This window comes from Geotrypetes seraphini, chromosome 10 (assembly GCF_902459505.1).
Source record: "Geotrypetes seraphini chromosome 10, aGeoSer1.1, whole genome shotgun sequence".
Classification (NCBI taxonomy): Eukaryota; Metazoa; Chordata; class Amphibia; order Gymnophiona; family Dermophiidae; genus Geotrypetes; species Geotrypetes seraphini.
In genome coordinates, this window is record NC_047093.1 from 124,539,078 (window position 1) to 124,561,390 (window position 22,313).

The 22,313-nt window shown below is 42.1% G+C and overlaps 1 protein-coding gene across 5 annotated transcripts in view; it reads left to right on the forward strand.

Annotated features, from left to right (window-relative positions):
- The window catches only part of BRINP3 (BMP/retinoic acid inducible neural specific 3), a 223,977-nt gene extending 204,025 nt beyond the window's left edge, over window positions 1-19,952 (forward strand). For all 5 annotated transcript variants that reach the window (XM_033962459.1, XM_033962460.1, XM_033962458.1 and 2 more), the window contains 2 exons: window positions 819-1,041; window positions 18,453-19,952. In XM_033962459.1, the coding sequence (XP_033818350.1) occupies window positions 819-1,041; window positions 18,453-19,569 (1,340 nt within the window). In that variant the 3' untranslated portion in view covers window positions 19,570-19,952. The remainder of the gene's footprint in view (window positions 1-818; window positions 1,042-18,452) is intronic.
- The last annotated feature ends 2,361 nt before the right edge of the window (window positions 19,953-22,313 follow it).

The following is a 22,313-nucleotide window of genomic DNA, read 5'->3' on the forward strand; positions in this document are numbered from 1 at the left end:
TCTCCATAGAAATTCTTCCTTGCTTTTTTTAGTACTGTGTTATAGAACTTGATGTTGTCTCTCCAGGATTGTCTGTCTGAAGGGGATTTCGATTTTTTCCATTTACGTTCCAGGGCTCGACATTTCTGCTTTAATTTCCTGTGGTATGGAAGATACCAGGGAGCCTTGCGGGAGTGGGAGATAGGTTTAGTAGACAAAGGGGCAAGAGCACGGTAGGTAGTCCCAGAAAGGGTTACCCAATTATGCCAGTTGAAATCTGGGTCGGCATGTTTAGGAAAAGGGGGGAGTTGGTTGAGAAATTTTAAGGGGCATCTTGGTATTTAGCACAAATGTTAACTTCCATAATGAAATTTCAGCCAGTTATTGCCACATGCAAGGTATTTTGTTGGGTTTTTTTGGTGGTGTGACTTAACAGTGAGAAAGATAGGAAGGGGACGTGCAAATGCCTATAGTAAGAAATAATTCCGAATGTAAAGGGATGTCCAGGGAAACTGTGTATATAGCACAGCTCTTGGAAATACTGTGATGGGTGTTCAGCCACCAGTGCTTTTATAAGGCAACAAATGATGATTAGTTTAATCGTCAATTTCCTATGTAGGCCTATGTGCAGAGTAATAAATAACACTGCTGTATTATTTATTAGTGATAAGCAAGCAAACAATGCACATGCCCACACTCAAATCCACTGTACATCTGCTGAACATACAAATGTTTAGAAAATCAATAGAAGCAAACTAGTGTTTCATATTACGTCTTTACCGAGAAGTAGATGAGCACTGCTGTACAAGTAAAACAAAAATATTGATTTTTATTTTCAGATGAATTCAAGTTTTTTATGAAAAGACTGCCCATGAATTATTTCCTCAACGTATCTACCATAATGCATTTATGGACTCTGGATTCCAATTTCCAACGTCGCTACGAGCAACTGGAAAGCGCCATGAAGCAGCTTTTTCTGAAGGCCCAGAAAATTGTCCACAAACTCTTTAGCCTTAGCAAAAGGTGCCATAAACAGCCGCTGATCAGCTGGCCAAAGCAAAGGTAAGAACCTCTGTGACCATGACAGAGATTCATAACACGCAGGACATTGCTTTAGAGGTCAGTGGTTCCCAACCCTGTCCTGGAGGACCAGCAGACCAATCGGGTTTTCAGGCTAGTCCTAATGAATATGCAGATTTGCATGCCTGTCACTTCCATTACATGCAAATCTCTCTCATGCATATTCATTAGGGCTAGCCTGAAAACCCGATTGGCCTGGTGGTCCTCCAGGACAGGGTTGGGAACTACTGTTATAGGTGACATATTGAGAGAAGGAATATTAAGTCAGAAGTTGTAGCTTTAGCAACAAAACTGTCAGTAATGCTCTCGAAGAGCGCAGGGAAAGGGGGGACATGATAAAACATTCAAATACCACGGCGACAAGAGGGCATCCGCTAAAACTCAGGGGGCGAAGATTTCATGGGGACACCAGGAAGTATTTCTTCACTGAAAGGGTAATTGATCGATGGAATGGCCTTCCATGTCAGGTAGTCGAGGCCAGAACCACACTCGACTTCAAGGGACGATGGAACTGACAGGTGGGGTCGCTCCAGAGGAATGCTTAAAAGATGGATTCCCGGAGGAGGGAGGGTTCTTGAGTGGGCAGACTTGTTGGGCCGTCAGCCCTTTTCTGCCGTCATTCTCTAAGTTTCTATGTTTCTGTCTTTCAAGTATTTTTCCAGTGCGTCTGTGGGCAGCACTTGTTAGCATAAGAACTGCACATGATTTGAAACTTAAGTGTTTTAATGAAAAAGAAGCTTGGGACCTCTTTTACAAAGGCGCGCTAAGCGTTTTAGTGCGTGCTAAATCAAAACGTCCATAGGATAACAAGCACGCATTAGTGCACCTTTGTAAAAGAGGGAGTTAGAGATCATGGATCCTTTTACTAAACTGCACTAAAATGTGGCCAGCGCTATCCCTAGCATAATCTTTCCCTTTTAACACAGCGGTAAAATTTTCTATTATTCCCAGTAATGGCCATTAGCAAGTAGCCGTTAGCACATGAGCACTTACTGATGCCTGCTTTCTAGGCAGTAAGGCTTCACGTGCTCATCGGTCAGTACATGATAATAGCTGCACTAAGTCCCATATTCTATAAATTGTGCTTTAACTTAGACACTAGTAGTGCAAAATGCCATTTGGTGCGTGCCTCATGCCTACGAAGGCGCTTTACAATACCTAATGCCACTGGAAGTGGCATTAGGCATCTTAAAAGCGCCTCCACAGGCCTGATTCGTGTGAAAGGTAGGCATCGGAAACATAGGCCTCAAAAACCCTGACCTACATTTCCCGCAACTATCTTTCTCAAAGGTGCAATTCTATAAACAGAATTGTCACACAATTGGCATGCGATCAGTGGCCATTTGTAAGGTTGGGGCCACCAATGACGCCATTTATAGGAATCCGGGCCTGTGTAGCTAGGGCATCCGGATGGCTTTCCAAAACCCGACACTTTGTCCGGGTTTTGAAAAGCCTTCACCTCGGGACCGCTTCAGGAGGACATCAGGGCGTTGCATCCACACATTTGAAAATGCCCTCCCGACGCGGTCTCGAGGACGAGAACAGGTTGAAGGTGGCAGGGCTGGGGGCGGAGAGGGACGCAACTTGGGCAGAACTGGGCAGGAGTAAAATCTGGTAACCCTATGTTCAGCTCAGAACATGCTTACTTTCCACCCCCGTACACGTGGAAAGTACGCACCATAGGACACCTGAGTGTACCTCACCTGTTATAAGCACGTGCTAGCTCTTACCACAGTGTGTCTCATGATTCAGTTCTGTATTGTCTCTCATAAAGAAGCCACCGTTATAGTTCCAGCAGCCACTGCACTTGGTTAACCTGCTGAAGCGTAACAGGGATTAAAAAGACATACATAGATGTGCCATTTGCTGCTTCTTTAAGATGAAGCCTCTGAAGTGGTGAACTGGACCGTTGAGCTTTAAACATATTATAGAGATAAGTGAATATTTATACTCAATTTTGTTTGAAAGTATAATCAATTGAAGATATCAATAGGATAAAAGCACAAGGAGATTTTTAGGCCAGTGAATGAAAGCTGACCCTTATAAAGTGCTATTATCCCCACTTATTCACGAAATTGGCAAAAAAGCTCGCAGCGACTACTGTATATTCCACCAAAGCTACTGACTGCAATGATATTAGAAAAGCTATAAATGTCTTGGTGGATGTACTATTACAGGAGTTTTACAACCATGATATGCCTCAATTTAACATCTAGATGTGCTGGTGTGGTACAAGCAGATCAGTAGAGAACAATAAGTAGGTGTCCTACTGCTGTCTCACCAGCCAATCGGGATGCATGTTTAAAAAAAAGCATACCCCGAAGTAGGCGGCCTACACTGTAAGCATCTGTCACAGGTGCATTCTGGGAAGGAGGCCTAAGACTCTGGTTGACCCAGGTGCATAAGGCCCTTCCTATGGGAGGGGCCTTAAGTGCCTCGGCCAATCAGGGCCTTAAGCCCCTCCTCAGTTCATCCTAGGATGCACTGGGAAGGGAAAGGGCCATCATTGTGAAGAGGTGGGCCTGCCGGCTGGCTGTACTAGAAAAAGTACGGCAGTTGGGGGTCTGAGAGTGGTGCCAGGGTGAGGAGTATCGACGATTGGAGGTTTTGGGGGGCCCCTGCCACAATCAGATGACGGCAAGGGATCCCCAGGCGCGATTCTCTAAACAGTACCGGTGACATGGGCACCGGTTAGAGAATCGGAGGAGGGGGGCAGGGTAAGGCGTCTGTCCTTTAAAACAGATGAAATTCTTTATAGGACACCAGTGCATGATTCTCAGCCGCTTCTTAGGTGGCCACGGAGAGCAGTATCTTATACAGAATCAGCCCCATATTGTATAACAATGTGCCCAGCTTTTTGGAATACCCCTGACCTACCTATGCCCCTCCCATGGCAATGCCCCATTTTGGGTAGCATGCTGTGGGATTTGGATGCCCAAGGTTATAGAGCAGCATGTGTGCAAATCCAAATTAGTGCCACAGTGGTTAGAACTACAGCCTCAGCATCCTGAGGTTGTGGGTTCAAATCCCATGCTATTCCTGTTGCCCTGGGTAAGTCTCTTAATCTCCCATTGTGGCAGGTACATCCCCTAAAGTATGAGCCCACCAGGACAGATAGGGGAAAATGTTTGAGTACCTTAATGTAAACCACAGTATATAAATACTAAATTAATAAATAAATAAAGCCCCCTTTTATCAAACTGCGATAGAGTTATTTATTGCAGGCCGCTGCAATAAAATCTCCAACACTGATAGAATACCTATGAGCATTGTAGCTTTTACCGCAGTGGCCGGCGATAAAAATCCCTAACGCAGCTTGATAAAAGGGGGCCACAGTTACATGCACATCATATTTTTCTTGCTTATTTTCATTTGGTAATGGGATAAAACATCATGGGATATGCAATTGACATTTCCTATGCTGCAAATGAAAGCCCATCCTTATTGTGAATTATGCATGATCAAAATTACTTTGGATTTATCTAATACCTGCATTCCGATTACTTTAAGTATCCTTCCTGGCTCTATCCAATAGTAAACAGTGAACTTAAGCTATTTAATTGTAGAAAAATGTTTCTTTTTGTGCTAACACTTGGTCAAACAGTTTTTACCGGATTTTTCCCCTTCTAGGCTGGTAGAGTAATTAAAGCAGTTTTTGAAATGCTAATTTTTTTTCTGCTTACTCCCACTTTCCATGTTCTTATATTAGAAGACAGAGGCTTTTTGCATAGTTAAAATAACCCAATCCAATACTGCTTATGGAGCAGCTACCCACACATGCACCCACCTAAATGTACATGCATAAAACTTCAGGTAGAAAATCAGATATTCAGCAAAAACAAAACTTTGACACTCCAGATGCCCTACTCACTGATGTAAAGGCTAGATTTTCCAAGAGCCCAATATCAGTTCTATTTAACATGTTTAGAGGCTGAATTGGGCCACTTAAATAGACTTCTATAAACTTAACTGGCAGCACTGAATATCGATATAGTCGGCTAAGCCCCTCTTTTACGAATGCGTAAGCGGGTTTTAGCGCTGGCAGCGGCGGTAACTGCTCCGACACTCGTAGAATTCCTATGAGCATCGGAGCAGTCACCGCCGCTGCCAGCGCTAAAACCCGCGTTACGCGTTCGTAAAAGAGGGGGCAAATTTGGGGCAGGCAAAAAGAATCCAAATTATTCAATGCCAGTCACCGAAAACAGCACTTATTCACTGATTGCTCTCATTGACTTTGCAGCACTAACCTCCCACCCCCTCCCCTTTGGCAAAGCTTTGGGACTTTTGCCGTGAGGCAGCCACTAACGCGGTTTTGTAGAAGAGGTGGTAAATGTGGTTCCATACTTTAGTAACTGAGCATCTACATTTAGCTAGCTTTAGGATAATTTAAAGCCACAACTTAACTATTATATGGTTGAAATTTACCTTAAATCAACTTAGCTAGCTGGTTGCTGAGCAAGTTATTGATTTTTCTTTTTTCTTTTAATTATCAAGCTACCCAACTGCTTAAGATAGAATATTAGATCACCACCTATTCTATGAGCACCCTTTTCCACCCCCATGCTAGTAATCCAATGGAAAAGAAAAATCCTAAGGTTGCTAATTTGTTCACTTAAGAATGTATGGGAACTATTCCTGAGGAATGAAAGACCATAGGGGATTCTAAAATGTCCTATGTTGCAAGATACAAAAATATATTCCTCCTATAAACAACAATACACTGGGAGAGTGAATGCCAAACATAAACAATAAAGGTGACTGTTTACATTAATTAATGAATGAAATTATGGTGATGGGTCCTCAGTTTACACAACTCACAATCAGGAGCAGCCTGTAAGATGGAGTTGAGAGAGTATAACCCAATAGGGTTTTTCACAGGTGTAACATCCCTGGACCCATTGTGAATTTTGTGAAAATATGCAAAAACACCTAAACATTCATCAATTATGGTGCCATTTTCTTTTGGAAATCAACCCGCTGTATTGCAGTTCTCTCTTGAATCGGAGAAGTCTATGCTTTAGCTCCAGACGAAGGAGGTTGAGACCCTCCGAAACGGAGCCCCGTTGAGCTTTTCAAGTCGATTGGCATGGACAATATTGTGGCAGGAATAAATGGACCATCAGCAATTGTGAGATAAGTACTCTTCTGCTCCCAAAAAGCTGGACATATATACTTTGATTCAGTATTGAAAGAGCACAATTTTGATATTACCAATTAGGACTTTGTAGCATTTTTGCACAAGATACACTGGAGAGTTCATAATTGATGAATGTTTAGTGTTTTTGCACATTTTCACAAAATTCACAATGGGTCCAGGGATGTTACACCTGTGAAAAACCCTACTGGGTTATACCAGTGGTTCCCAAACCTGTCCTGGAGGACCCCCAGGCCAGTCGGGTTTTCAGGATAACTCTAATGAATATGCATGAGAGTGATCTGCATATAATGGAGGTGCCAGGCGTGCAAATCTGTTCCATGCATATTCATTAGGGCTATCCTGAAAACCCGACTGGCCTGGGGGTCCTCCAGGACAGGTTTGGGAACCAGTGGGTTATACTCTCTCAACTCCATCTTACAGGCTGGTCCCAATTGTGAGTTGTGTAAACTGAGGACCCATCACCATAATTTTATTCATTAATTAATGTAAACAGTCAACTTTATTGTTTATGTTTGGCATTCACTCTTGATGGTGATCTCCCAGTGTATTGTTGTTTATAGGAGGAATATATTTTTGTATCCCTTTCCCTTTTTCCTTGTTTTTTGGGTTAAGTTTTTGTTCAAAGAACTATGTTGCAAGAGGCAGGGATAAGAGAAGAAGAGGAAGGAGATTTAGAACATGCAGTTTCATCTCTTTTTTTTTTCCTGGTGGCTATCCCTCTCCCTTTGCATCCAAGCATCCTGTTTTACTACATCAAGGTCATCACTCCCCAGTTAAAAAATGCACACTGGCTACCAATTCCACACCGAATCATATATAAAATAGCCATCCTCGCCTTCAACTCTCAAAACACTAAAGAACCGGCCTTTATTCACAAACTTCTTATTCCACATGAGTTCTAAGATCTTCCTCTCAGCATCTTCTTTATACACCATCCTTGAAAATCATTAGCACACGTCGGGCCACCTCATTTGCAACAATGGCCCCCACAATATGGAATTCCTTACCACTTCATATCAGGGTGGAAAAAATGTAGACAAATTTAAGGGAAATCTGAAGTGTTACCTCTTCCAAGATGCATAGGACTGCTAAATAGACTTGGATACAGCCAGAGTTGTTCAATAATCCTTATTCTCTAGCTTCCATATTGTGGTCTCCCTACTTTCCTATTTTTTACGTTTGTCAAGTATTGTTTAGTGGGTATTTATTTGTTTATTGTCACCCCCTATTTAATACAAATTGTAAAACGCTTAGAAGTCTTGATTTGCGTTTTATCAAAATTTTAATCAACTTGAAACTTGATATATGATCATTCCCAGATTTTTCTCTTCTTCTGTGCACTAAAGGACTTTACCATTCCTTTGAGTTTTTCACATCCTAAATTCATGACCCTGATTTTTCTTAGGGAGAAATTTTAACTACCAAATTCTAGGCTAGTGGTTCTCTAGCCGGTCCTTGGAATACACCCAACCAGCCAAGTTTTCAGGATACCCTTAAAAAAGGGGTGTCAAAAGTCCCTCCTCGAGGGCCGCAATCCAGTTGGGTTTTCAGGATTTCCCCAATCAATATGCATGAGATCTATCTGCATGCACTGCTTTCATTGTATGCTAATAGATCTCATACATATTTATTGGGGAAATCCTGAAAACCTGACTGGATTATGGCCCTCGAGGAGGGACTTTGACACCGCTGCCCTCCCAAGCCGAATAAATTAAATTGAAGGTTTAGGAAAGAAGCTGTACATGAACTAAGCAGCACTAAATCAAGCTAAGTTATTTGCTTTATTTATACTTATTTACATATTTATGAGAGGTTGATGGAATGAGTAAGCACGGAGCACTTTAACATATAACTATATAAATATTGGGAGAAGTGCAATAATGTAAGGCACAAATGCACTTTTAAAAATAGCTTAAAAGGAAATGAAAAATAAGTATTATAAAGAGACGATGAGGAAATGACCAAGTAAAGCTTGCCGCGATGAAAGGATTTTGAGGTGGTGAGTGGTGGAGCTGAGGCTCATGAAGGAGTTTAAAATTTGTTAGTGGTTGTGAAGAGCTCAGAATATTTGAAATATAAATACAGACTTTATTTTCTGGGCAGAGATTTGGACTATACACTGTTAATTTAGTATTTGGGGGAAGCATATGCAAATTTATCTCATGCATATTCATTCTGGATTTCCTGAAAACCTGACTAGCTGGATGTGTCTTGAAGATTGGGTTGTTCCAGTCCATTTGTTTGGCTTTAGCAGATCCCTCTTCATATATCTACCATATTGCAGATTTTGGTATTTTGTGCAAAAAGGCAAGCATTTCCTGATAACCATTTCACAACTTCACTTAGAAAAATGTTTAAAAGAATCACATTGAAAACTGATCACTGCAGCCCGATAAAGGTAATACACTCCTCCCTCAATAGTTGCAGGGGTTAGAGGGGAGAGCCAGGATGCTGACCTGTATAAAGAAAGGCGTAACTAGTAGAAGATGCCCCTGTACAGGTCGTTGGTGCGGCCCCACTTGGAATATTGTGTTCAGTTTTGGAGACCGTATCTGGTGAGGGACACAAAAAGGCTTGAAGCGGTCCAGAGAAAGGCGACGAAAATGGTAGGAGGTTTGCGGCAAAAGATGTATGAGGAGAGACTGGAAATCCTGAATATGTATACTCTAGAGGAAAGGAGGAACAGGGGAGATATGATTTAGACGTTCAAATACTTGAATGGTATTAACGTAGAACAAAATATTTTCCAGAGAAAGGAAAATGGTAAAACCAGAGGACATAATTTGAGGTTGAGGGGTGCTAGACTCAAGAATAATGTTAGGAAATTCTACTTTACGGAGAGGGTGGTGGATGCCTGGAATGCGCTCCCAAGAGAGGTGGTGGAGAGGAAAATGGTGACGGAGTTCCAAAAAGCGTGGGATTAACAGAGAGGATCCAGAATCGGAAAATAATAGTAAATACTGAAGAACTAAGACCAGTACTGGGCAGACTTGCACGGTCTGTGTCTGTATATGGCCGTATGGGGGAGGATGGACTGGGGAGGGCTTCGATGGCTGGGAGGGTGTAGATGGCCTGGAGTGAGCTTTGACGGAGACTTCAGTAGTTGGAACCTAAGAACAGTACCGGGCAGAGCTTTAGATTCTTGCCCAGAATTAGATAAGGAAAAGAAGAAAAAAAAAAAAAAAAAAACCACAAATTTTTAGATTGAATCAGGTTGGGCAGACTAGATGGGCCATTCGGGTCTTTATCTGCCGTCATCTACTATGTTACTATGTTAGTATTAAACTTTTGAAAGTGAGACCGTATTAAGGTAAGGAAATTAGATTGCAAATACTCCTTTAAGATTTATTCAAAGTGTGATAGTGTGTATAAGAAATTACCAGCCCCCCTTAATAACACGTCCTCACAGAGCCACATTAAGAAGCTGGTCCTACCCTACAGAGCAAAGAAGAAATGGTTCAAGAAGCCAGATAAAGTTACGGAGCACAGTCAAGCCAGGGAGACCCAGGAGAGGGAGAAGCAGCCCTACAGGCTATGCCTATAAGAAACCTGGCTAAAGTAGGCAAAGCTTTACGTTGGAATCTTGTGAGAATTCTGTTTCAGAGGTCTGCAGCTAGGCTGAGACTGTGAAGTTTGTCAGCAATAGGAACATATAAAGATTGCAACCGAATTCCGAGAGACTTTATTTCTAATTTAATGTACCTGTGAAGTAACAGGCTTCAGCATATTTTGTGTTATTAAAGAGTCTTGCTTTTCTTTTACCCTAGACTGACTGCATCTGTAAAGGCCCACGCTATCACGAGCCTTCAACCATGGAAATTGTTAAATAATACCATCTTTTCAGCGACTGTGGATTTTACTTCAAAGTGATATTAGATTTTTCACTGAACTCAATAGTTTTCATAAGAAAATAAAAACATTTTTGCCTACTCAGGCATTTGGTATTTGTTTTAGAGTTCAGTTATAAAGTTTTGTGATTTAATTATCTTCGCTCGTATTTTTTATCTGTTTAAATGACAAGGCAGAATATTAAATTTAAAAAATATACGTTTGAAATCCAGGTAATGGGGCTCTTTTACTAAAGTGTCCCTATCTGTCCTGGCAGGCTCACAATCTATCTAATGTACCTGGGGCAATGGGGGGATTAAGTGACTTGCCCAGGGTCATAAGGAGCAGTGTAGGTTTGAACCCACAACCTCAGGGTTCTGAGGCTGTAGCTTTAACCACTGCGCCACACTCTCCCGTGCAAATTAATGCAACATACATGTTAAAGTATGCACTTGTGAAAATGTCCTGTGTGCCCTCTCTTTATTCTCCTTCGCTAAATACGCCTCTGGAAATGCTTCCTCACAACCCTGCATAAAATTGGTGAAGGTCAATTTTTAGACAAGTCATTTTGCTTGAACAAATTGCTGTTTACCCCAGTAAATGGCTTTGAACATTGTCCTTAGAATGACTCTGAAAGAGAAACGGAAAAGTAAAGCAAGGGACATTTTAAGACCATGCATTCCATCATTAACTTCAAATTAACAGATTCATCGGATTGTTGTGATCCACTTTCTTTAAAAAAAAAAAAAAAAAGTCATTTTGCAACTTTAATTCCTGAAGGCTCCTATAGGGAGTTTGTGCTATAGAGCTGGAAATACATCATCTTTCTAAGCATCAGCACAATGAAGACATAACTTAGACGCACATGGAATAGAAATCAAAGGTGGAATGCCATCACTTTAAGAAAGGGTCATTCTCATTCTTTATAATACCATCTTCATGTGATCTTCTGTGGAATTGCAGGCTAGCTTATCATGAATTATACAAGCTTCCACATTTTATTGTAGCTGGCGACAAAGCAATAACTTGAGCAAATTCCAGTAATCTGATTTATAGTGGCATGCTGCTATGTGACACCGTCTTCAAGAACAGTAAAAATTACATTTGATTTTCTCATGAGGTCAGTATTGTTGCTGTTTGCCTGGATATCATTGGAGATTTTCAATGCTGTAGCATGACAACTGCAATCGAGTTGACATTATGGCTACCTTCTGGCATCATATAACTAAGCACAAACTCTAGAGAGATGTCAGGTACCAGTGACCTGGATTGGCCACCGTGAGAACAGGCTATTGGGCTTGATGGACCATTGGTCTGACCCAGTAAGGCTGTTCTTATAACATAAATGTTACATTTAATTAAAATGATCAGTGCTGCTAGGCCATTGCAATTTTCATTTTCACAGTGATTCTCAAGCGCTTTAGGAATTATTAGACTGCTAACCTCTTACTGTAATTCATAACATAGTAGAAAAGTAATTAAAAATGGACAGGTGAAAGTTTCGTTATCCCTACCATCACCTTATGACAATTAAAATATTTGTTTCTGTGAGGAAGAAACATTCTTCTGTGCTATGCTTCTATGCATTAGAATACTACAGAGAACTGAATCCAAGGGTGGATGAATGGGCAGAAATGGAATAGCCCCGATAAGTGCATCACTTTAAATCGAGCCATGACAAAGTTTGTTTCGTCGAGTTCATGACATTGTGCATTTGGAACTTTCTGGAGTAAAGGTGCCAGATCTATGAAATGGAATCCTAATTCAGAACAACCCTGATCCCTCCATAAAGGGGACACGACCAAAAAACAAAAGGCTTGTGGAGATTTGATGTCCAAGATGAAGGCTTTATTAAGACAAATAAATAATCCACATAAAAACATATTTTGGATTTGCCAGAAGCTTTTTGTCATTTGCCTAAGGGGCATAGGACGCTGTGTAGGAAAATGAGTCTACTGGCCAAAAAATGTATTCTTCAATATTGGGCGATCCCTGACCCTCCAAAGTTTTGGCATTGGCAAAACCAGTTGGATCAGTTGGCCATCTGGGAAGCTAGAGATGCTGGAAGGATGAGGAAGCGAAAGATGTTGTTTATGCAAAATATGAGATCCATATTTTCAAGTCTTATTTCCTAAAGGTCGTAGTGCAGTTTTAAGATGGGTGTCCTAACTGAGATTGAGGAGGGGTAGAGAAGGGAGGGTTTGGGGAGGGAAGATAGAGGGTATTAAATGATTTATATCATTTAATGATATATAAATGGTATTAAATGATTTAAAACATGTAGTCATACATAGATTGAGTGGGGTTTGATAGGGGATGAAGGTATTTTCTAGGTTTATATGGGATGTATTTTACTCGATGCCTCATTATTATATACTAAGCACCTTGAGTGGATATACTAAGGACCTTGCGCAACACTCAAGGTAACTTACGTCAGCTAAATAAATTACATCAGAAACCTACTCTAACAAAATAACTTAGACACTCGGGAGAGTAGGCTTTGACTAAGTTAAACAACCCTTTTATCCAAAACGAGCCTCAGAGCTACAGGCCCGGCCAGGAACGCCAGAGCCTCTGTGTTCAGCTATACAGCTGACCTGCTATAATCATCGGGTCCAGGAAAAAAAACCTCACCCAAGGGAGAAAAAAACCTAAGGTCTTGCTAGCTGTAGAGACAAAATCAATGCAAAAGCTCAGTGTCTAAGAGTGTGGTAATACAAAGAAACAAACACATAGACAAGCCAAGTACTTAGCTGCTCAGTTCCGGGGCTTCAACGGAAACATCATTTTTGCAAACACTGACGTTATCTCCTTTTGATCATGGTTCACAGTTCAGCTGGACACAGAGGCTCTGGCGTTCCTGGCCGGGCCTGTAGCTCTGAGGCTCGTTTTGGATAAAAGCCTACTCTCCCGAGTGTCTAAGTTATTTTGTCAGAATAGGTTTCTGATATACTAAGGAGATAACATGTTCCATGTTTTGACAGCCTTTACCTTCCTCAGGTAAATGGGGTAAAGGCCAGGTTGATACACACAGTGCAGCAGCAAGAGTTTAACGCAACCTGGTTGTTACCCTATTTACACAATTTTATAGGGCGCAGCTCTGGATATACGAACTCCTAAGGATGGTCTAGGCTTCCAAAATATGGGCCTTGCTGGATCCTTAGTATTTCCACTCATCTGGTCTTTGCTGCCTTAGTTTTTATAGTATTTTTAATAAATTGATTTTATTTTGGACTCCTGCTCTCATCCTGGCAATTTGTTGCTTTTCCACTCTGCATTTGTGGTTTGTTTTTTGTCACCCCTTTTGTTTTTTTTTGTTTTTATTAAAATTGAAAGGACATTTCTCAGAGAACTCGGAGAAAAACAGTAGTTTGGGCTTTTTTAAAATTCACAATTAAACGGTTTGCACATCCTTCCTAAGACACAACACAGTAATGCCCATCCATAGTTTCTGCAGGTGGTCACAGCACAACCCAATTCCTGCCAAAAATTTGAGCTGGAATAGGAGCTGATATTGTTTCAGGATTCAAACTATTGACTTTTGTAGAAACAGAAGGCAGTCCTGGATTTGCCTGATGTATTTTTCTCAGCCTGGCACACTGATGTAATTCTGATGCTCTTTCCAGAGTCTATAACAAATACATCTTCTGTTGGGGAAAGTGTAGTATTAATCGGAACAGTTAATTTAATTTTCATTCAATGGTTAGCTGTTTCCTGGGGTGCTTCTTTGATTTTGCAAATAAATGTCACAAAAAGGCAAGCAATTCACTGCCCACTTTTTGCATCCAAACATTTTCAGTTCAGGTTAAATCCAATGCAAAGTTCACATATAGCATTAATACCTGCCTGAATATCAAAATTAATCTCTCCCATGGTTGAAATAAGACCTTCCAGCCAGGCCCAATTCAATCTGCCAAATCTAGCAGCCTGTCCCAGCTGGAACATAACTGATTTTCCCCTTCATCCCAAATAAACATGGTTGTAAGAGTCAGTTCATCTCATAATTGGATTCAGCTTGCTAAACCCATCAGGCGTCTGGTTCACTGGTTGGAAGCAATAAAATCCCCCCTTCAAGGTTCCTTAAATTTGACTCTCTTAGGAAAATTAGTTCTAATGGCTAGCTTTTGTTAAACAGAGAGTCTTTTTAGTAGCTAACTGATTTCAGGTAAAAGCTGGATCCAACACAAAATCTGAGCATAAACAGATTGTTATTGCCCTTAGTTGCAGGGCATAATTTGTAGATAAAAAGGAAGTGGATCTGTGGAGCCAGGAACAACAATCTAAGAGGGGCTGGATTAAGGAGTAGTTCCTGTTCTTTGCTCCGTTCCAAGCTATTTCCCCTTCTCTTCCCTGCAGGTTACATGAAAGGGAAGCAGTGGCTAAAGCTACAGCCTCAGCACCCTGAAGCTGCGGGTTAAAGCCCACGCTGCTCCTTGTGACCCCGGGCAAGTCACTTACCCCCTCTTTTACAAATGCATAGCGTGGGCTTTAGCGCCGGCAGCGGAAGTTAACTGCTCCGATGCTCATAGGAATTCTATGCGTTCGTAAAAGAGGGGGTTAATTCTTAATGTTTACCATGCAAGTAATTGTGAGAGAAAAGCAAATTAATCTATCCACCAATACGCCCCTCTGCTAATAAATTATTGAATGATAACTTGACTTTCATTGTAGTCTCCAACATTCCTATCTCTAGGGGGGAAAAAAGCCGCAGATCCTCGTCACCCCCAGAACATATCTTGTAGGCTGTGCTGGATAGGGAAACTACTTCACTGGGTTAAAAAAAAAAAAACCAAAAAACCAACCTGGTTGTATAGTCTATCCCACAATATTCAACAGGCTTCTATTGTATTAGTCCTTAAATTCTTTAAACCGCATTGAACATTCAATGACTGCGAGAAAATCATGAGAAACTAACACTTGTCTATATAATTTATGTAATGCCGGTCTTGGGCTGCAATAATTAAGGTTCTTTTAATCCTTTCGATGCTCCCTGCCAATGAGGCATGCCACCATTTCGCTATAGTGCTGCGTCAGGGCAGGAGATCACAAACATAAACTTGCGTTCGGCACATATGCGTTATGCTTAAACTTCAGCAAGTCACTTAATCCCTCCATTGCCCCAGGTACATTAGATAGTTTGTGAACTAGAGAATGGCACGGGGAAAAAAAATATGTCCCCGTCATCAGACCACCGTCCCCATCCCCGCAGCAACTGTACTTCCATCCCCAGTTCACATTATCAAAACTAAAATCATATCTATCTGTCTTTCTCTTACTTTCCAACTTACACAGCAAAATCCCTAGCTATTCTGGGTATAGCAGAATCACCAAGTACACTTTGAGCTAATTAATTGAGTGAATATGGTGTCAAGTAATTTTTCTTTATTTTATTTAATAGAAGCCAATTCAATTTTATTTCTAAGTGCATACAATTACACTTTGTTTAGTCATTATCAAATAATTGCATATATGCTATTGTCCTGATAAAAAAAAAAGACATTAGGAAAAAAAAATCCTTTCTATAGCAGAATAGAATCATTAATTGATATTCTTGTATTGAAGACATTCTGTGTTAAATATAGAGGTAGAGAGCATGCTTGCCAAATTAATAGTTTGATTGAACCAACTCACCTTTTTTATCAGCAGAAGTAATATTTCAAGCACTCATTGTTTTGTAAAAGATTTAGAACTTCAGGTTCATACTCCCTCTGGTCTTTCATTCAAGGATAATAAGGGAATTTTCTCTCTCTTTCAAAATAGGTTTTTTAAAAAAACTACATAATCCACATTGTCAAAAATTCTGCAGGTACAGTTTACTTAAGGATTTTGCACATACTTTCACTTTAAAATTTGCTGTTGGTACAATTGTTCCCTCAGACATTTGTAGCTAGAGTTTCTTTAGAAAATAATATATGCATAGCCAAACATTTATGTATGTTTGTATTTTTTTTTTTTTTCATTTATAGTTCTCTAATCTACAGACATCTTGAAAATTACAATATTAGGAGCATTTTCAATACACTAAGATGGTCCAGCGTTGTATGGGCAGGAGCAAACTTTCCACGCTCCTGCCCCGCATTGAGCTCCTCCCTCCCTGGATGGCTGCCTCAGATCTTGTGGCCAGTGGCGCACCTGACATGCAGGAGCGAGCTTTACGAGCTCCCGTCCAGCCCTGCGCCACTCCCTGAATGGCTGCCGCCAGTTCTCATGGGACTCGTGAGAACTAGCGGCAGCCATTCAGGGAGCGGCACAGGGCCGAGCAGGAACTCGAAAAGCTCTCTCCTGCATTTCAGGTGCGTCACTGGCCACGAAATCTGAGGCAGTCATCCAGGGAGGGAGGAGCTCAATGCGGGGCAGGAGCGTGGAAAGTTTGCTCCTGCCCATACAACGCTGGACCACCAGGGATTTGAAAAGGTGAAAAAAGGTACATGGGGGTGGAGGGGGGGTTTAAAAAATTGTTAGAATTGGCCGGGACGGGAGACAGGAGGGATCGCTCCTGTCCCGGCCTACCAGGTCATATGGGAGCCGACAGAAGCCTGCAACAAGTCCGGGAGGGGATCGAGCGGTCATTAGGTGATGACAGGAATATAGGACGAGACCCCCATTTTTGGGCCCAAAAATTATATTACTTTCAAAATTTACTAAATCAGTTGTCATTAACAAGGATGATAAAATATATATGGTCTCATAATAATTATAGATTTCAGAATTGGATGTTACTCATCCCAGAAATTGTAAACAGGGCTGTAACTTGGACCTTTTTCATTGGATCAACCACTAGTTGTTTTTTTCAGCATGACGACAGCTCCTTTACATAGGAATAAATTATAATTATATTTAAATTTGTTTAATGTACCACATATCCTCTTTCAAACCATTTTATCTCTGCTTCCATCAGTTGCATTTCTTGCCTATATTACGATGGCTTTTAAAGCATCCTGCAGAACAGACAATCAATGATGACAACCAAGAGATGGACACTGATACTACAAGTGTTCCAACGAGGATGGATTTATTAAATCCAATCATTGAATAGACTTGATTATTAAAATGACCCAGTGTAGGGTTAGCAAATGTCTGGGAAAACCTGGACGTCCTCTTTTTAGAGGACTGTCTGGGTTCCCGGATAGACTTTCCAAAACCCGACTGTTTATCTGGGTTTGGAAAGCCCCGAGCTCCGGCTTCATCTGGAGGACCTTCAACAAGCATGCACGGATGATGTCAAATGCATCTGCGCATGGTTGAAGGCCCTCCAGACATGACCTGGCAGTCAGGAAAAAAGAGATGAGGCTTTTGTGTGTGGGGGGGGGAGGTGGGGGGGAGGCTGGAGGCAGAATGGGCTATGTGTCCGGATTTGTCCATCGTTAAATCTTGTAACCCTAACCCAATGTGGCCATATTTTTCTTCATTGATCCTCAGTCTTGTTAGAGCATACTATTAAGTTCATAGAGTCTATATGAAATCATCTAAGAAAGAGGCCCACTTTTATCAAGCCACATTAATGTTTTTTTATTGCTGGCCGCTACGGTAAACGCTCCAATACTCATAGAATTCCTATGAGCGTCGGAGCTTTTACTGCAGCAGCCAGCGATTTTTTAAAAAGCTAACGCAGTTCGATAAAAGGGGGCTAGAGTTTGTATGGATACTTTTTGTCTCACTGGCTGAGCATAATCAATTTTTGACTCCTGAGACTAGCTGAAATGTGGTTGCTTCAAGTTTACAAAGATATTTAAATATTTAATTTAACCCATCTACCTTCAGAATCTGATTCTTTGGAGATTAATGCTTGTGGTATTGCACCGTGAACTAAGTTCGAACGCTCGGTCACCGCGTGTTCAAGATTGTTCACCGCCCCGTGCTACCATTCACCGCTCCACGGGGCGGTGAATGGCCTTGTCCCCGAACTTGCGGTGACCATTTTTTTTGGTCACCGTTTTGGCAGGTTTCCCGTGGCTAAACGCGGCTAGCCGCGGGTAACCGCCACCGTGTCATTCTCTAATCTACATTACCATGTGTTAACTGGTTAGTGCATGGATAATAAAGGATCTCTTCCAACCTACTAAACTGAAGGCTGTAAGAGCTTCTATGGTAATTTTTGAAATTGACCACATTAGCACATGGCTATTAATTGAAAAAAAAAATACAAAATCGGGGTTTTTATGGCCTAAGTGCAAGGGAAAACCCCGCATAAAGGTGTGCTGAGGCCAATTTCCACCACAGCTTAGTAAAAGTACCTCTGCATTAAATTTATTTTATTTTTTATGAATCCCTACAGCAGCTCTATAGTATTACTGACATCTGTAAAGAAATGAAATGCTCTTTATGTTTTTATTTTATACTAATGTTACTGAGATAATTTATTTTCTATAGATGGCCATATTTAACATTTGCTTACTTATTTTTACAGATCTGTATCCTACTGGCTGAACCGCATCCAATCTTTTTTGTACTGTAATGAAAATGGCCTTCTGGGAAGTTTTTCTGAAGAAACTCATTCTTGCACTTGTCCCAGTGACCAGTTAGTCTGCCAGAGTTATTTTCCTTGCATTGTAGGAGATGGAACAGCATGTTTGACCTGTGCACCTGATAACCGTACCCGTTGTGGAAATTGTAACACTGGATATATGCTCACCCAAGGCCTTTGCAGACCTGAAGTGTCTGATTCCACTGACAACTACATTAGATTTGAGACAGATATGCAGGATATGGAGATGAAATATTTGCTGCAGAAAATGGATCGGAGAATTGAAGTCCATGCCATCTTCATCAGCAATGACATGCGCCTCAACAGTTGGTTTGATCCTTCCTGGCGCAAACGTATGCTTCTTACTTTGAAGAGCAACAAGTATAAGTCCAACATGGTTCATATAATTTTGGGACTCTCTCTTCAGATTTGTTTAACAAAGAACAGCACCTTGGAACCTGTTTTAGCAGTCTATGTCAACCCATTTGGAGGCAGCCACTCTGAGAGCTGGTTTATGCCTGTGAATGAAAATAGTTTCCCAGACTGGGAACGGACTAAACTGGACTTACCTTTGCAGTGCTATAACTGGACGCTGAGTCTAGGCAACAAATGGAAGACTTTTTTTGAAACAGTCCATATTTATCTGAGGAGTCGCATAAAGTCAAGTGGTCCAAATGGCAATGAAAGCATTTACTATGAACCCTTGGAATTTATTGACCCTTCACGGAACCTGGGCTACATGAAGATCAACAGTATTCAGGTGTTTGGCTATAGCATGCACTTTGACCCGGAAGCTATTCGAGACTTGATTTTGCAGTTGGACTACCCCTATACTCAGGGATCACAGGATTCAGCCCTGTTGCAATTGCTAGAGATTCGGGATCGTGTAAATAAACTTTCCCCACCTGGTCAGCGTTTATTGGACCTTTTCTCCTGCCTTCTCCGCCATAGACTCAAGCTGTCTACCACGGAGGTAGTGAGGATCCTTTCTGCCTTGCAGGTCTTTAATGCCAAATTGCCCAACACAGTGGAATATGAAACAACCAAATTATGTAGCTAACCATAAAAGTCAAGCACAACGCAACATGTCGAAAGAGTTTTTACAATGCTTTTGTGGAACAGTTTGTTGGAAGATTATACATTTAAATTGTCTTTTCAATAAATGTCTTATATCAGTCAATAACATTGGATGGCAGTTTAGAACACCGACTTGATGACAATTAATATACAGCATTATACCCACAGTTTTTGGTTTATGAATTAAATAAATGCGATCACCAGTCTAGAAGACATTCTACTTTTTACAACAGTTTCCTTTGTAATTTTATATGTTCCATGGCAGTGCTTTTGTGCACTACACCCTCTTGGGGGAACATACAAGGATACCAATAAAATTTTGTAGCTGAACAGTTATTAAAAAGAAATGCTGTGGGATTCTTTCTTTTTTGTCAAATAATTTATTGAATGACATATATTTATTAAAGGTGTGATATTTTCAGTGCTTTAACATAAACATCAGAAACTATTTACAGCCCTGTTGTGATTGACATACATACCAGCACTGCTGTGCCATTCTCATCAAATTTGGGTGGAAGATGCCATGTTGAAGGTTGTGATGCCTTTTAGGAACAACAAGAATTAGCCAAGGTGATGCTACAATAGATCAGTCTATCTTTTGACTCCCAGGACACAGCTAAATCTGTAGCTTTTTTTTTAAGTCCCTTTTTATTGTACTACCATTCAGTTATGTGAGCCACTTGAACCTTTTCAGGGATCTAGTGGGTTAGAAGATCTCTGCGGGTTAAAACCACAGGCTTGCACTACAGGGGAAGGCCAGGAAATTCGGGGCAGAAGCAGGGAGGCGATCAGGGCAGAGGGCAGGAGAGTCGGAGGCAGAGAGAGCATGACAGTCGGGGCAGAAGCAGGGCAGTGATCGGGGCAGAGAGTTGGAAAGTCAGGGCAGAACAGGAGAGTTGGGGGCAGGGAGGGAGCTGGAAAGTCGGGGCAGAGAGAGCAGGACAGTCAGGGCAGAAGCAGGGCGTTGATCAGGGCAGAGAGCTGGAAATTCGGGGCAGAACAGGAGAGTTGGGGGCAGAGAGGGAGCTGGAAAGTCGGGGCAGAAGAGGAGAGTTGGGGGCAGAGAGGGAGCTGGAAAGTCAGGGCAGAACAGGAGAGTTGGGGGCAGAGAGGGAGCTGGAAAGTCGGGGAAGAGAGAGCAGGACAATCGGGGCAGAAGCAGGGCGTTGATCGGGGCAGAACAGGAGAGTTGGGGGCAGAGAGGGAGCTGGAAAGTCGGGGCAGAACAGGAGAGTAGGGGCCAGAGAGAGAGCTGGAAAGTCGGGGCAGAGAGAGCAGGACAGTCGGGGCAGAAGCAGGGCGGTGATCGGGGCAGAGAGTTGGAAAGTCGGGGCAGAACAGGAGAGTTGGGGGCAGAGAGGGAGCTGGAAAGTCGGGGCAGAGAGAGCAGGACAGTCAGGGCAGAAGCAGGGCGTTGATCAGGGCAGAGAGCTGGAAAGTCGGGGCAGAACAGGAGAGTTGGGGGCAGAGAGGGAGCTGGAAAGTCGGGGCAGAGAGGGAGCTGGAAAGTCGGGGCAGAAGAGGAGAGTTGGGGGCAGAGAGGGAGCTGGAAAGTCGGGGCAGAACAGGAGAGTTGGGGGCAGAGAGGGAGCTGGAAAGTCGGGGAAGAGAGAGCAGGACAATCGGGGCAGAAGCAGGGCGTTGATCGGGGCAGAACAGGAGAGTTGGGGGCAGAGAGGGAGCTGGAAAGTCGGGGCAGAACAGGAGAGTTGGGGCCAGAGAGAGAGCTGGAAAGTCGGGGCAGAGAGAGCAGGACAGTCGGGGCAGAAGCAGGGCGGTGATCGGGGCAGAGAGCAGGAAAGTCGGGGCAGTGAGCAGGAGATGCAGTTGGAAACGATGTGAGCGACTGGTCCCCAGCAATCGCTTATTTGTTGATCGGCCAGCCCACTCGGTGTTCCAGTTTTTGGTTAGTGAATCGCTGCCTGCCTACTTTACATGCCATTTCCCCTCATTTGCTTGCGCGGATCAGATCGGATTGGAGGATGATCGGCCACAAGGTTAGTGAATTGGGTTGGAGGGAAATCAGGACTTGATCGGTGGGCTTCGTGAATCTAGCCCAAAGTTACTGCAATTTAACTATCTGAAATAAGGACGTGATTGTCTTAAAAACTGCTGTTTGCCAAATATTGATCTTGACCTAGTAAAAGGTATCAGAACCTACAGTTAGTCTAAGGGAGTCTTACTAAAGTGTGATAATATTTTCTATTACCGATGGAGGCATCCCAGCCTCTGTCTTTGCTTCTTTAACAAGGAACAACATATGGTACCGAACCACATGTTAAGTCCATTATGTCGTTAATGCAGGAAATAGTGCTGGCTAGGTATCATACTGTTGTATTAACTGTTATTATAGTGAACTCATGCCCATTTCAGCTTTAAATGCATTATCTATACTGCATAGCCTAAGCAGATAACAACCAACACAATATACGATAAAACAGGCATTAATGCCAAAACCATTAAAAAATATGCATCAAAAACGGGTGGACTGTTTGCCCTCACACCCCAATGCGAAACACTGGCCGATGTCGGTGTGACTGAGCTCTCCAACAACCGATAAGCGTGCAAAACATTAAAATTTAAGATTACGTAAAGCTTGTTTTTGCCATCCACGAAACCACCCTTATATTTGTAGCGAAGGAGGTTTTGTTTTATGCCAGTGATCCCCCACCTATGCCTATTCAAACAGGGAAGGGGTGGAGCTCTGAGGTTGTTTCCTTCTCACTT